A 15,838-nucleotide genomic window follows, 5' to 3' on the forward strand; every position below is an offset into this window, starting at 1 on the left:
CCCTTCTCCCAGCCACGTGGTCCGCCCTGTGCCAGCTCTGGCTCTGCTCTGACTGCAGAGCAAACCAAGTTAATTTCCTGATCTGCATCCCCCCTCCTCCCCGCCCCGCAGTTTGCTTTTTCTGTGTTAACTTTCTGCCATTTTAGTGATCTAAATCAGCTTATCATATGATCTGGTGAGTGCCAGAATGAGTTCTGTGCTCATGGGAGAAATATGCGACAGGAGGATGGAGGGAGGCAGGGGAAGGGTAAGAGCTCCCCGCTGCAGTAGCTGGGATCTATTAATTCAGCTCAAGCTGTACTGAGAAACCCTACCCTTATGGTGGTGTAGCTGAAGGGAGAGGTTGTCTTCATCGGGAAGAGACAAAGAGAGCTGTTGCAGGTCTGATGCGTCACTTGAAGAAACACCACCATTTTTTTCCTTTTTTTGATAGTTAAGACCAAATCCAAGAGAAATGTCCTTTTTCAGCCACCCATGATATTTGTGCTTGCCCAGTAGTATACCGCTCAGTTATCAGACACTAGTGCGTAGAAATGAAGTATGTGGCACGTGGAGTTTAACTGTGCTGGTGTGTTAATAAATGATCATTACCGACTATGAGCTTTGCTAAAGTAGACAGAAGAGAAGCTGCAAATATAATCTGTCTGTGCTTGATCTCCACGATCATCCTTTTAATGTGGGAAAAAAGAATGGGTTTTAAGACTTCTGTAAGAATATTTCAAAGAGAAATTTGTTTTTTAGCCATGTGGAGTATTTGTTGTTGACGTATCAGAAGAGAAGGGTCCGTCACAGCTGGGGAAAACCCAGCAGCTGGAGCTCTGGTCCGAATGTTTTGCTCTGTGTGCGTTGAAGGGATGGATGAAACACTGATGCTGACGCTTCTCTCTCTTCTCCAGGGTCGACATGTCAAAACGGGTCAGTTGGCAGCCATCAAAGTCATGGACGTTACTGAGGTGAGTAGAGAAGCATTCTGCTTTATTACTAATACGGGTGAAATTCAGCAGCGAGGATGACATATGGCTTACATCGGATTTATGTTGAAGGGCACGGTCCTTGCATGTGAATGCTTGCTCTCTGTTTGCAGGACCTGACCTCTTGAGCCCATCTGCCCTTTGCGAGATTTCTGTGTGCTTGTGTGCTGGGGCCTCCGGCCTTCACAAATGGTCTTGTCTGGTCCCAGCACACGCGAGCACATGTAGCACTCCTCCTCCAGAACTTCTCAGAAAAAAGGCTCGTTCCCACTTTTTTTTCTTTCAAATATAACGTCTTGCTTCTGCTTTACTGAGGAAGAAGGTGAGGAGGCTGCTCGAGGGAGAGGACAGTAGTTTCCCTGGTACATGTGCAGCCTAAAAAGGGTGTGCATTTATTCAAAGGAAATGGGTCCAATAAAGTTCCCAGAAGCCTGAAAGCAGAAACATCTGCAGGAACGATGAGCAGATTGCTGGCAGAATTCAGCAGTGTAAAGTAGTAGTTGTAACTGACCCAGGGGGATTTACTGTGGAGCTTTAGATGAGAAAGACGGGAAATTAACCCAGCCAGAGAAATAAAAAATATATGCCCATACTTGAATCCTTAGCTGCCTTGTAGTTTATGCTGCTCAGAAAGCAAACAGTTTAAATTAAGTCTTCAAAACAGATCAGAAAAGCTCGAGTTTTCCCTCTTGGTTCCATTTGTGTTTTACAGGGTTGCATCCCCAATTAACATAACAGCTTCAGACTTAAAATCGAATGAGATCCCGTTGTGTGATATCTGTAACTCCTGGCTGGTATTGCGGTTCTGCAGAGAGGTTGTACGTCTTCAAACCCAGCGTCTTCTTTTTCTAAACTCCTCCGTCTTCTATAGGCCTTAGGGGAAAAATTATGTTAATGTGCATGCATTGCACAGAGCAGGGGGTCTTTGGCAAGCTGCTCATGTGAAGCAAAAACTCCTACGAGGATATTGCTGCAAAATGTTTTCTGTGTTGCTGGCGTGTGCAGGGGCCTCAGCGAGTGAAAATGGACTTGGACACAAGCTGCAGGGGCGAGTGGCCGAGGTGTAACGGGTGACCAGGCAGGAGAGGGAGGAAAACAAGGAGGTGGGGATAGGTTAACCGGTAGGACTTGAGTCCTATCTCTGAATCTCCCTCCCTGTGATCGATGGGCACTGCGTCTGCCGATCCCTAACTTAAGCCGTTGTGTCTGCCAAGAGCTGGACGTTCTGGCTTTGTTAGATGGCCTGATAAAAATCAACTTTCAGCTGGAGGTTTTCAAAGGCAGCCTTCGTGAAGAGGCAGAGCTGTCTTGCAGAAGTTAACGTGTAGACAGGCCAGGGAAGAAGGAAGGTGCGTTGACATGAAGTGAATGCTCTTTGCACAGCAGGCGTTGCCATTCGTGCAGCAGTTTGAAGCACGGCAGCGTCCCGAAGCACGACGAAGGCTTCTTCCATAACATTCAGTCTGGCTGCGTTGCACGCTCCCTCTGTTTTTAATAGCATGCATTAATCACAAACAGTTGTAATGGAGAGGTTGCACAGCAAAAGGAAAACAATTGAAAAATGCTGCGTACGGTGTGGCTGAGCTCATGTTGTGGGAGGTGGCTTATGGTTTGAAACTTTCTGCAGCTTTTTGGCCGGTTTTGAAAGTTGTATGTTGGCGCTGTCCATCTTCTATCTCACGAGCTCATGCTTTTTTAGGGGATGAGGGCAGTCAGAGGGAGGAGTCGGGAGATGTTAGCCCCACGCAGCTTAAAAGTGTCGTCGCTCCTACCAGCGGAGATCATGTGTTTTTGGTTCAAAGTAATGAGCCTGCCGAGGCCAAAAGCGTGGTGTAAATTCTTCCAAGTCGTGCTAAGCCAGCCCTGCTTTTTAACACCAGGCATGGACGGCACAGTTGCGTGTACCGCTTTCTTGGTGGCAGATGAGAGAAGGCTCAGGAGTAGCTCAAATTGATGTTGCTGCAAAGATGGCCTTACGGTCAAGCCGTGGCTTGGTTTCCTCAAGGGATGCCTCCCTGAGCATCTCCTTTGGCTGGCAGGCAATGTTTAAAGCAGCTCCATCATCACTGTAGCTCACGGCAACTTATGGGGATGGTAGGAGGAGAGAATTTGGGACAGAGGTGCAGCGGAGGTGTGAAGTGACTGCCACCGCCAGCACTGCTCCGAAAGAAATGCCGAAGGAACCACAGCCTCAAATTTACCTCCTCCACTTGCTTCAAGAGCTACATTTGCATGAACAGCTCTTGTAGACTAACGGTAACTAGCTGTGTATGTGCCTGTGGGGAGAGAGGCTTCAACGGAAACTCTTCTACAAAACCGAAATTGTGATTTTTATGATGAGCAGCTACTGCAACTCCAGGTGATTCACGCCTCGCTACATGGTTTGCTGGCAGTGCTACGTCTTTAATGCTTAAATACAAGCGGTGCTGTGGATGATATCTGATTGTTTTGTCTAACCTGCGCGGAGAATGCACAAGACTTTCTTTCTTTTCAGTTACCTCTGATCCAGTGCTTGCTTTGCCAAACGCTTAAAAAAATTAGAAAGCCTAATGTGTTGGCAAGCTGCAGGGGCACGCCCCAGATTTTCAGTTTTCGAGGCTCAATTCTGCAATTCCTGCGTTGCTCAGGATCACCAGGGTTACATCAGCTCTGGGCTGCAAAGCTTTGATTCCTCCAAACAGGAGGAATGTCCAAGTCAAAGCAAAGGCTTCCCTTAAAAAGTTTTGGTTGGCACGAAGAAAATGAGGTAGCGTAACCTCCAACTAGCAACGCTGGAAGAAACATTACAGCTCAAACTGAACGTGGTGCTTTGGAAGTGCTCTTCATCCGTCCCAGCTTTTCTTGTGGTTTTCTCTTCAGATTTTAATTTCGAGAAGAATGGTGGTAAGGATGAGAAAAGAGGAGGTGGGCTGAAGATATCAGCTTGATCTTTGAATATATTATGACTAGTCAGTACTGCCGCCTGAAACGATGCGGGGTGTCGACGTGCAACTTCGCTGGCTCTTCCACTTCTCTCCTCTCTAAACAAATTAAGGAAAGCTCTGTAAGATCGTATAGATCTCTAAAGATCCACAGATCTATAGGTCAAGCAATAAAAGATCTGGAAGATCTAAATGTCTACAAGCCTTCTTCCAGAATATCATGCACGGAGATTGTCTTTTCGCTTTCCGAGGGTGAAGCTGGAGCACATGTAAGGGTGAAAAAATTTCACTGGAGCATGGAGCAAATAACAACAAAACACCAGCGTTCATCAATCAAGAGCTATTCTGTCGCTGGAGCGAGTTCAATGGCCTTAAAAGGGGAACAATATGAACTATCAGCATATACACGCTTTCAAAACGATTTTCCCAAATGTACATATGTAGGCTGCCTCTCGGGCTGCATGCGTGCGGTGGGGGAGGCATTATTTGAGAGATCCCTGCAGTCTGTCTTTAATCTTTATATGTAAGTGTCTCTGTTCCTTATGGGGCATTGTTTTGGAAAAGTCTGCGTTGAGTCAGTGCTGACCCCTTCCCAAAAGGCACTCGGTGACCGTGCTGCTAGATCTCCACGAGCTGCTTGCTGCATGCTGCTGTACACACTGTAGGATACCAAGCGAGCCGTGACTGATGTTATCAGATGCAACACAAGTATGCTGTGAGATTTGGCAGTCGCTCTTCACTTAGAAGAATCTATTTTCTCGTGAAGCAAAAAAAACCCCACAAAAACACCAACATTTAAAACCTTCGCGAAGCTTACTTGGCAGATTTGCGTGCATCTGAGCTTGTTAACTCGCATTACGCCCCGAACACGCGGCTCGACTTTGTTTAACTCTTCGGGAGGCTTTCTGTGCAGCTGTGCCGTTGTTTCCCCTGTCAGTCCTGTGTTCCACTTCCAGAGACGCTTTTCTGTTTGAAATCTCTGGTAGCTAATTTTGAGGGGAAAAAACACAACCGCTGCTTCTCTGTTTGTTGTAACCCCTGACGCTGCTGCTTCTTCCTCCTACCTCTTCCCACACACGCTCTTGGCATCCTTTGGGAAAGTTTTCCGCATGCCTTTTTAATAGCAGCATTTCTCAGCTCTTGTGCCCAGTGTTTCATGGCTTGTCCAGTCTAGTCTGGGTAAAATTATGCTAAGTAAACAACTGGGTGCTGTGTCCCGCTGATTTATGAAGGAGGCTGCATCGCTTTTACAGCTCGCCTGTCTTGCCCTTTCCGTACGTGCTAGGCAGAAAAACGAACAACCCCAAACCAAAAGCTCCGGGCCTGCACAGAAACACGGCACATCTCCTGCACCCGGACAGGGAAGGTGACCGGGATTATTCATTGCTGCCTTCCCAGCCCTGCTGGCTGCCTTTTGCTGTTGGAGGAGGCAAGTCGCTTGGATTCCTGTCAGCCTATATATCTGATGGTCCATATGGTGTTATAAACCGTGGCGTCGTAAACGATCTTACCCGTTGCCCATAAAGCATCCCGAAAGCGGTCTGCAGAAAGACTACAGCTAGGTAAAGACGTGTGTGTGTTCCAGCACATGCGGGCAGACAAAATGAGGGGAAAACAAAAATAATAACCATCAAAAGTTTACCCTTTTACAGTTTTTTTTTTTGAGTGAAAAAAATCAAAGATGGTCCATGGATCTTGATCTTTCTGAAGGAAAAAAAGAAATAGTTGGTGCATCTCTCTAAACGACAAGGAAACGTAAATCTTCACAGCAGTGTGCAGCAGAGCTGGGGCATGGCATCCTGGAGGAGCTGGATATGGGCAGTCTTTTTAGTATGGAGACAAGAGCACGCTGTTTTACCTGGCTTAGGGCACCTTCCTGATAGAGACCAGTTGATCAGTCCGTGGCTGTACTTACTGCTGGGTTAGCCAAAGCAAACCTGTAGCCAAAAGCCTTTGCTGCTTCTCATCATCTTGGTATGAATTGGATCAGGGAGCCAAAAAACCCAGATCGTTCACATGGGGAGTGCTTGCACCCTGCTTGCTTGTCCCCCAGAGCTGAGGCGCAGCCCTGCCGTGCAATATCTCCTGAAGCTGATTAAACTCTGATTTCTTCTAGGGATTAGGTTGGACAAAAAAAAAGCAAAAATAAAAAGCTGCTGGGAACTTTCTATTACAGGTCAGAGGAAAACAGAGCTAAACGGAACGATCCCTTGAGCTGTAATACCTGGTCTGGGAGAGGGTTGAAAAGAGCTGAGGCTTACAGCCGGTGGGGCAGTCTTTTTGGAGCTGCAAAGAATATTTTTGGACGTGATCCAAGAAACTTTCCTGGAGCATTGCTGGCACCAGTTTGTATAAAGGGCAAACTCTTACCATGTTCATCCAAGTCCTGGGGTGGTTGGCGAGACTGTCAGGCTGGAGGAGCTTTCTCGGGAAGGGGAGGACGTCAGGCTTGGTGCTGCTGCAAGAGGGAGGCTGAATCGGGAGCTCCACACGCTGTTTGAGGTGGGGCAGAAAGCCCTGGCTGTCATTAAGCAGCTTGGGAAACGACACACGACATGGGTTGGCTGGAGGGAGCTCGCGTCTTGCACGAAGGCTCCAGCAAAGAGCAAGTTCACACTGGTACTGCTGGGTCGGGGGCAAGATTGGCAACAGAGGGGAGCTTAAAAAAAAAAAAAGTCATAAAATGTTCATATATGCGTGTTCCTCTACCTGCTTTTTCCACCACATGGTTTCTTCCTAGTGCAAGATCCCCACCTGAGCGGATGACTGTGTGCCTGCACAGTTTGCACGGCAGCTGTCCTCGTGGGTGTCTCTATTTTAACGTGCTTGTTTTGGAACCTGACTGTTTCAAGGCCGGGAGGAACAGATGTTTTCCTTTTGCCATAAAGATCCTTGCGGGCACCGTTGCCGCCTCACCGGCATCTATTACCTGTCAGCAGCAGAAGAGCTTTGACCGTGAGGGCTTAGCGCGGATCATTTAGTGCTGTTCCCATTGCGTGGTTTTATCGGAGGCTGGGAGCCGGCTTCAGACTCAAGGCTGATCGTGGATCGCTGTGTTAAGGAGGTGCAAAGAAAGCTGTGCAGTCTCTGCCTTCTCCTCATCGCCTCCTGCTTATGCCGGGTCTGAAAGGCTTCATCCTATCTAGCAGAAAACGTTTTCATCCTGCCCCATAAATTTACATTGCACAAACGGCCTAACTGAATTCATGGCCTTATGAAGGGGACTTTGTCGTAGTTTGGAGAAGAATCTCCTTGTTTTAGGGAGGCAGCTTTAAAATTTTGCCTGCCTGCCTGTAGGAGAACCAGGTAACACCCTGCTGTAGCACAAGCTGACGGTGGTCAGGATACTCTCCTGAGCTGAAGCGTGCCACTGAGGTCTGTTATTGCTGGTCAGCTTGTGAGAACGTGTGGTTACACACCTGGAGCACAATGCAGCTGACTTCCACTGGCAGACGGGTGGGAGTGCAGATATGTATTAAGGCTGCTCTGCACGTCTCGAGCTCTTTGGACAAGTCTGGACTTCTTCCTTAAAAACTTCTTTCCTTTGGTCTGACGGTGCGGCTGCCCTGACGAGCTCAGAAGCAAAGGGTAAGTCATCAGGATGGGCTATGGATGCCGTGCCATCGTGCTGGTGAGCAGGACAGGTGCTTCAGTTCCAGCTTTCGGGGACTGTTCATCGATCCGAGCAGCCAATACTCATGCATTTAACAGTAAGGCAGTGCATCTTTTCCCCCAGCCCTTGGTCATGGTACCTGCAAGCCATCTGGAGACCTGCTGTTAGCATTGCCAAGGAAGTCACTAATTAAAACGTGACTTCCACGTGCCCTGGAAGGGGCTGGCTGCTAGTGTCAGTACAAGGGAAACCCGGACCCTGATACCGGCCGTGGGGAAGGCTGGCTGTGGTGGCACGTGGATGATTTCCCAGCCGTGATATTTAACCTACAGGTCAAACCTGCACTGACACGAATGTGAGCAGCAGCCCGCGCAAGTCCCCGTGGTGGAGCGCGTCTGCCGAGCCGGAGGGGGGCTCTGGGGCAGCCTCGACGCCGGCATTTTGGCGCTGCCTGCTTGCGAGAGCTGTCTGGGGAGATTCAGCTTGTGATGGGAAACAGAAATGTTTGGTGTGCAGATAACAGCAAAAAGCAGGGGGCTGCGTTTTGTATAATTTGTCAGGCACGCAGCGCAGCTCCATTTACCCCCGGTGAATCAGACGTATTGTCTGCTCAAGGAAAACAAGACAACGCTGTCAATACACTGCGAGAACATGTGTGCTCTTGTCAGTCTGGACAGGAAAAAAAACACACAATGAGGGTTGTGACAGAGCGCTCTGCTTTAATTTTAGCAAGGATCTAGGCTGAAGCTGGGGTCTGCGGCGTGTTCCTCCCTCCTGCACAGGCGGGCGAGAGCGCACAGGTCCAGCCTGAGCTCCTGCCTTTCAGGGGCGTGCTGCAAATTTTGGCTTAGGATCAAAGAGACGAGAATTAATTTGGTGTTTATGTTAAAGGGGAGATATCTGCTCGAAATGTAATCTTTCTTGACTGTGTTTAATTGTAGTTTCATAAACCCCACCTGCCCGGGGGCTCCTCCTGTTTCTCCTGTGACATTCCCTATTTTTATCTCGACTTCCTAAGGAAATGAAGCTTCTCAGCGATAGCGCGTGTGCGTCCTGCCTTCTTCTCCACCAAACGCCGTCTGAATCCGCTGGCCGGCTTTGGCCGAGCCTAATGAGGGAGAAATTCCAAAGATATGAAGTCCTGACAAGTTATGTGAAAATTGGCAGGCGGTGCGGAGAGGAGAGAGGGTGGAATTTACAGCCTCGGTGCTGGGAATGGCAGGCAGACCGTGGCCACTGTCCATTATCAGTCGGCTGGCCACTGTTCTGTAGTAAATCAGGAGGAGGTAGATAACTTTCTTTTCTTTTCGTCTTTAAAGAGAAAGTTTCAATGCTTGGCTTTCAAGTGAGCGCTGCAGCTAGACTTTTAAGCATTTAAAAATCTCCCTCTGCTTCTGTCTTTAGTTTATGGGTCTGCAAATAGTATGGGTATCCTGTGCGATCCCCCCCCCTTCTCTTGTGCTCCGTTTTTAACGTGTGCATTATGTGTATATAAATATAAAATAGCAATGTTGTGCTCTGATGTTTAATGAGAGAGAAATGTTTGCTCAGAGTCCCCCGGCAGCGCTCCTTTTTTGAGACACAGAGTTTGAGTGATTGCGCGGGGAGCTGTTGGCTAAAACACGGTCTTAAAAAAAAAACAGCTCCTAAACCTGGAGATTATGGCAGAAAGTGTTAATGTGCAAGGACGTGGGAATTCGTTGTGCTCCGAGCTGACTTGTAAGCACGATTAACACCCCACTTGTGCCTGAGAGGAAGGCATTTTCTCCCCTGGTGCCCAATCCCTTAAATATGCAATAGGAAGCGCGCGGCTGAGCTGTTAAAAGGGCCACGAGGATGCTGTGTGAACCAGTTTAGCTGATCGCTTTAGGAGAAGATGCTCTTTGTCTGCAGAGCCTAGAAACATCTCGAGTCCTTTTCCAACAAGGGGCTTGTGTACATTCCTGTAGATGGGTTTAATCCTAAAGGGATTAAAGCCCACTGAGCGTGCTTTGTGGAGCCTCTCTGGCAGGGAACGTTTTCTGCTGCTGAACGGATCTGCAGAGGAGTTGTCACTGAGTGCAGAGATTGGTGCTTCACAATGAACACATGCGATTTAGGTTTGCTCTCCTGTCCTCGCCTTCTCTTTTCATAAAGCCTTGCTTCACGCAGGAGTAGGCTGATGGGAATCTGGCCAAGGGGGTATCTTTTTGTACTGCTGATTCCCAGTTATTTTTTTTTCATCTGCAAGGGTTATCTGTGAGAACAGACAGCTAGATACAGAAGCAGCTGCCGTTCCTGAGTGGAGAGCACATTACTGTTGTTTAGCATCACATCCACAAGGTAAAACACTAATTTCTTGACCCAGCACGCCACTAATGCAAAAGGCACGGTGAGAGCTCTACAGCCTGGTCTCTTGCACCTAGTTTTGCAGGATGATGGGGGCCTTCAAAATGCCTTTCTCTCTGCCAAGTGGCAAGGTCAGTTCCAGAAAAGAATTTTCTTTTTTTTTTTTTTTTTTTTCTCGTGTTGGTGGATGTATGAGGTGTTTCTCATATATTTTCCACTGTAGCTCTTTCTTCCTGAACTGGGCTTTAGCGTTTGATTCTAGTTTTACACGAGTTGGTAAGAATTGAGTGGAAATCCCCGTGTAAATGCAGCAGCCCCTGTGCCTTCAGATAACTGTTCCTAGCCTGGCAAAGCGCCTTGGATGTGCATGTGAGAGCAAGGCAGGGGAATGCACATGATTCCTGAAAATGGGTTTCTCCTGTGGAATACTTTACCAAATGGAAATTTAATTGGGAAAACAGACCACAGGCAAAAGGGAGGGCAGGCATCCCGGCTGCTGGCTGCTTGCTTGGCTCCCCCTGCGCTAACCTGTCCTCCCGGCCGACCGCGGCTGCAGGCGGCGCAGCTGCGGTGATTCACGGCTTTGGAAACTGTGATGCAAAGGCAGCACCATTAAGGAGGGTTTTATTTGCCTCTTGCATATTTTACCTCCGTAGCCTTTTCTCCAGCATTTACTTGGGTTTCCTCTCTTCTAGTCTGCGAGAGAAAACCGTTTTCATGCCAGTTAGCCATTTTTCACTGAATTTTTCTTCTTTTTTTTTTAACCTCTCTGACACGTTGAAACAATTTGTTTAAGTGTAAAGGCTTTGTGAAGCCTTGAGTCCGTTCCAAAACAATCGAGTTGTGCTGGTCTATGGAGATCTTAGAGGGCTACATCGTCGGAGAAGTCTCCACTCCAGTTCAAGCCCCTGAGGGTAAAGTTGGTTCCTCCTTCAGAGCTGCTGCTGCTGCTCCTCAGTTCTGGTTAAAACCATCTGGGAGGGGTACCTAGCCTTGATTTGCAACACAAATTGGTAGCACGTTGCCTTTCGCGCTGTTCTTGTAAAAATGGAGGAATCAGCATATAAATTGCAAACTCATTCCCTTGCCCACACATACGAACGTAAACAAACACCCCTGTAAGTTAATGAAAGGATTTCTCCTACTCGCAGGGAAGACAGGAGGAAGAGTTCATTGTCTAAGTATTCAGGTGGCGTGGCTTTCACGCAATCCCAGGGTGGCTGAGGCTGGCAGGGACCCCTGGAGGTCACCCTGTCCGACCCCCTGCTCAAACCACCTACAGCCGGCTGCCCAGGACCCCGCTACAGCCACGGGGCCACGTGGGAGCCCCTTCCTGCACAGCAGTGGCTTTGTGATGAGCAGGAGGAAAGCTGGCCACGATGCCTTCTCAAGGACCTCAGCTACCCGGGATAGCCTCCGAGGGCTTTTTCGTAGCGCCCCACACCTGTGGGCTTAGGAACGAAGAGCCAAGCTCTTCTGCAGGGATCCCCCCCTGCTCCGTTTCTTTCCACTGGGCAGCAGGCTATTTTTAGTCGGCTTGCTTGCCTCAGAAATTACTTCACTTTTTGCGTTGGACCATTTCCATAACATTCATTGTGATTCTGAATTCCAGCGTTCAGGATAAAGTCAGAGCAGGGAGTCGCTGGGTGGTGAGTCCGGCTCGATGGTGGAGCCAAAAACCTGTGCTGAGGACGAGTGCCAGCTGCCTCTGAGCGGTGACCTGCAGGAGTTTGGCCTCAGTGACCCGCGTTTGGGACCGTGCCCTCTATTCGCAGGGGAAGAACCTTGTTAACCCTGGTTTTCGTGGTGTTTTGGCTGGCGAATGGCAGGAGAAAATAATCCCGTAGCAGCTTAACCCAGGTAGCTGAAGTAGATCTACCTCTGAAAGACATCCGTTCGCTTGAAGTACAAAATCAAAAGCCCAGTCTGTCCTGCCTTGTGTAGTACCATTCCTAATTCACTGGATATTGCTCTGTCTTCCCCCAGATATTACTTAGGTATGACTTAAATCACTGGTTTCTTTGACGGCAAAGTGGTCCTGAGGTGCAGCAGACTGTACTGTGGGAAACGGTGCTCATTGTTGCATATGATGCATGTAACGATTTGCTGCTCTGAGACGTGAAAAACAGCACAGCCAGTTCTGTTACAGTTTAATGTCGTACAGCTGGTTGATAAAGCAGGAGAATATAAATCACTGGGTTTAGGCAGAGCTTTATACGGTTACACAGAAAGACCTTCTGACACAGCCACAATCCCCGGGGCTGTGCTGGATCTGGAGGGGGGCTAACACTTGCTGGCATTTAATAGTTTTTTTTAGAAAATAAACTGAAGATGCATTTTTTCTGCAGGTCCTCTCTGTAACTCAATAATACGTGGGATGAATGTGGCTGTCGAAACTCAAGAGTGTTCAGGAGCTGTATAGGAGACAGCAGAGATCGTGCCTATTGCTAAGGCACAATGGAGATCAAAAAGTCATTTGAGATTGAAAAAAAAAATAATAACAGTTAGTATCAAGCCTACATTCTGTGAGTTTTCTACATTTTTTCCGTGTCTTAGTTATCAAACACTCATGATGGATTGCTGCCTCTTTTGTATGGGAGGTCTAGTGCATAACCATTCACAAAATACCCAGCTACCACTAGTGCAAGTGGCTACTCAGAACATATCCACGTTCAAGGAGCTGCAAGCACCCGTGGCTTCAGAGCCGTTGTGTCCTCCTTGAGCAGTGGCTGTCTGGTCTGGACTGGCTGATGAGCAGTGATTTCGGGTGCAGCGGTGGTTTGTCTAAATCTTTGTCTAAATTTTCTCCTTGTTGCAGTGTGCTTGTGGGACTGCTGTGCTCTGGGCCATCACTAGAGGGCTTCAGAGAGAGAAACTGATTTGCCTACTGCGCGATGTCCAGAGCCAGAAGTTTCTTCTGAAGGCTCATAGGCAGCAGCACGGCACTGACCTCTGAGCTAATGCTAGTAGCGGCTTGCCGGCGTTGAGTAGTGTTGAGCATTTTTTGCATCTTCCATTCAGAGAAACTTGTTTCATCATTTTTTTTTCCTTTATATCCTTGTTTTTTATCATCTTTGCAGCATGAATGGTAAAACAGGGCCTTACTTGGCCCTGTGGGGACTTACCTATTGGGTGGGTAACAGCAGAGGAACAGCTTTGCCATGTCCCACGCCTCCCCAAAGGGAAGAAGACATGCCACAGGGGTTGTCAGGGTGGCACGTGCCTACTCTAAAGGGCAGCACCACAGAAATGTGTTGTACAGAGGTGGTAAAAACTGGGTTGCCGCTGTTGCCTTGCTATCCGTGCTGCAGCCAGGTACAGCTCCTGGGGAAAAGCATCCGGTAACGAACCAAAGGGACGAGGGAATAAGGGCTGTACTGTACGAAAGACAACCTTAGCTGGGTGTCTTGCTTTGAAGATGTTTGCCAATAAGTTGGAGAGTTGCCCTCAGCCAAGCCCGCTTTCAGTGAGGAAGTTTTATAGGTCATGAAAAGAGGCAATGTCCCTTTTTCCACAGCGCCTTGCTTTTATTGAAGCAGTACACGTGCACTGTCGTCATTTCTTGTGCTTTGGATCAGAGGCTTAATGCTCGCCCAAAGAGAGTTCCGAATTTCTTCGATGTCTCTCCGTGGCGTGTGAACCTTGGAGCACATAATGGCTGCAACTGAAAGCCAACTGCTGGCTCTGCGCTCCTGATCGCTCTGGCAGGAACTTTCAGATGCTTGGAGACTGCAGATGGAGCTGATCTGGGGACAGCGTTTTTCAAAAAAGAAAAACAAAACGAAAACCAAAGCACCCACAACCTTTGAACTTCTCTTTTTTTTTTTTTTAAATTACGTTTGGCTAACTTTCTAACAGGCTCCCTGTTCGTCCTTTTCCTGTTCTGCACCCCTGCCCCTCACTTTGGTAATGCACGCCAGCCGCAGCGCAGCTGAAGGACTTTCTGAGCGGGGTGCCATTTGTTAGTAAACTGGCAAAGGCAAGCTTAACCAATTTCACCAGCGCTTTCTGTGAGGCTTTCCATTTCGACTGGGCTTTGGGCTTTCTGCTCGAGCCTGTTGCAGGGACAACGCTTTGGGGAACCGCAGGAGAGGAGCCTCCAGCCGTGACGGGCTTTGTTTGGATGTAAGTAGTCTGGCAGAAGCTGACCTCCCCAACACATGGTCTTTCACTTAGCTGCCTTTCCCCGGCTGTTGGAGAGGCCTGACTGCTGTGTGTGGGATTTCTTCTTCTTCCGCTATGCTTAGTAATGTTTCCAAACCGACCGGCGGCTCCGTTCCTTGGTGGCGGAGCTGGAGCTGGCACGTTTGCTGTGGTCTGTCCCTTTGTGCATGGCTTCATTGTCAGGCAGCCCCGCTCTGAGCAAATCCGGTGCCTTAAAGCATATCCTCCTGAATTTTGAAGCTCTGCACACAAGCCAGGTTTCCTCGTTCAGATGTAAATGGCCCCCCTCCCCACCCCCAGCTCTTTGGCTGGGCTAATTGCTCTTTGTTCGGTCTCAAATCAGTGTGATTAAAGAAAGATTTTTCAGACTGTCACTTCGTCATGTTACGGGACCAGCATAGTAAAAAGTTGTAATATCTGTTAGGGTGAGTACCCCGAGCATAGAATTACAGTCCTTTTCCTGCTTATGAATCATCTTCCCAAGAGACCCTGTGGTGATAGCGTTACTTTTGTTTTAAAGGAAAAGTCCCTGAGAAGGAGGCTATTTATTTATTCAGACAAGAGAGGCTGTCTGTTGGTTTTTGTGTGTTTTTTTTTTTTTTTTTAAATGTGCAACTTCTGAATTCATCCTGGAGCAAGGCGCTGCTCCAGACGCTAGCCATGAGCGTGGTTCCCATGCAGATGCCGGCAGGCTTGGCACAGGAGATGTCCTGGCCGCTGGAGGCTGAGGAAGCTGAAATGCTAGCCTTTCCGAGGGAGGTCACATCATTCCTGCACAGGAGGATTTCAGCGAAACACGTTAGTTTGCAGTCAGGCTGCTGAGTGTCACTTTTTAACAGTGGAGATGAGGAGGAGGAACGAGCTGGTGTGACTTCATTTGAAGGCTGCGAGTGCTGGAAAACGAGGGCGTGAAGCAGCCCGCTCGGGAAGCAGCTCTGCAGAGATGTGCGCGTGTTTTCTGCTGGTGTGAGGGCCAGCAGGCAGCCGGGCTGCAAGCCATCGTGATGTGGCGCTCGCGGGAGAGGATGCTGTTTGTCTCCGGGCATGCTGTGCAGGAGTGGGCTGCAAGGCTGAGCTGCCTAAGGGGTGAGGAGAAGAAGGGAGCAAAGCTGGTTCAAGCAGACCCGCCTCGCACACATCCTCTCTCTGCCTGCCTTTTGTTTTGAACATGTGCAGTGCCCAGAAAGAGGAATAAGCACCCGGCCAACCCAGCCACCCCCGCACCACAACACCCCGCTGGTGGTGCTCCCCCTCGCCCCGGGGACGGCCCCGTGTGCGCCTCCGGCTTCCACCCTGCCTGGTTTTTGTTTCTGGGTGGGGTCCCCTGGCCTCTTGGGTTTCTTTTGGAGGCTTTGTGATTGATGTATAGCTGGCCTGTGGAGGGGGTTTCAAGGTGGGGACTGGTGGGAGCCCCAGTTTTGCAAGGGCTGGCAGCAGGGTGATGCCAGGGGCTGGTGGCAGGGCCGGGAATGGGGCTGTTGTCCTCCAACTCCAGCCATGCAGCCTTCCTCTGTAAGCTGGGGCTGCCAGGGTCTCAGCTCAAGGGAGAGCCTTGTGCTGGGATCGAGGATGTTTGTTTTTAAATGGGGAGAGAGATGCCATAGCGGCTCTGATTTCTGAGGTGAAATACTGTTTAATAACCGCAAGCGTGTTCACAGCCCAGCAGCAGAAACAAGCCTGTACTGTAATGTTAGAACCATTTATGTTTGCTCCAGTCCTATTTTCTTGGCTGTTAATCATGGTCTCTTTGTCACCTGCCCAGCTAAGGGTAAACATCTGGGGTGTAATATTTTCTGCCAACATTTATTGTTTTTATTTATCCCAGTGGAGGCAGAAGGAGT

General features: G+C 48.9%; 1 protein-coding gene across 9 annotated transcripts in view; it reads left to right on the forward strand.

Moving 5' to 3' along the window:
- The window catches only part of MAP4K4 (mitogen-activated protein kinase kinase kinase kinase 4), a 158,980-nt gene that overhangs the window by 69,864 nt on the left and 73,278 nt on the right, over positions 1 to 15,838 (forward strand). For all 9 annotated transcript variants that reach the window (XM_066984335.1, XM_066984341.1, XM_066984364.1 and 6 more), the window contains exon 3: positions 897 to 953. In XM_066984335.1, the coding sequence (XP_066840436.1) occupies positions 897 to 953 (57 nt within the window). The remainder of the gene's footprint in view (positions 1 to 896; positions 954 to 15,838) is intronic.

Source organism: Anser cygnoides, chromosome 1 (assembly GCF_040182565.1).
Source record: "Anser cygnoides isolate HZ-2024a breed goose chromosome 1, Taihu_goose_T2T_genome, whole genome shotgun sequence".
Classification (NCBI taxonomy): Eukaryota; Metazoa; Chordata; class Aves; order Anseriformes; family Anatidae; genus Anser; species Anser cygnoides.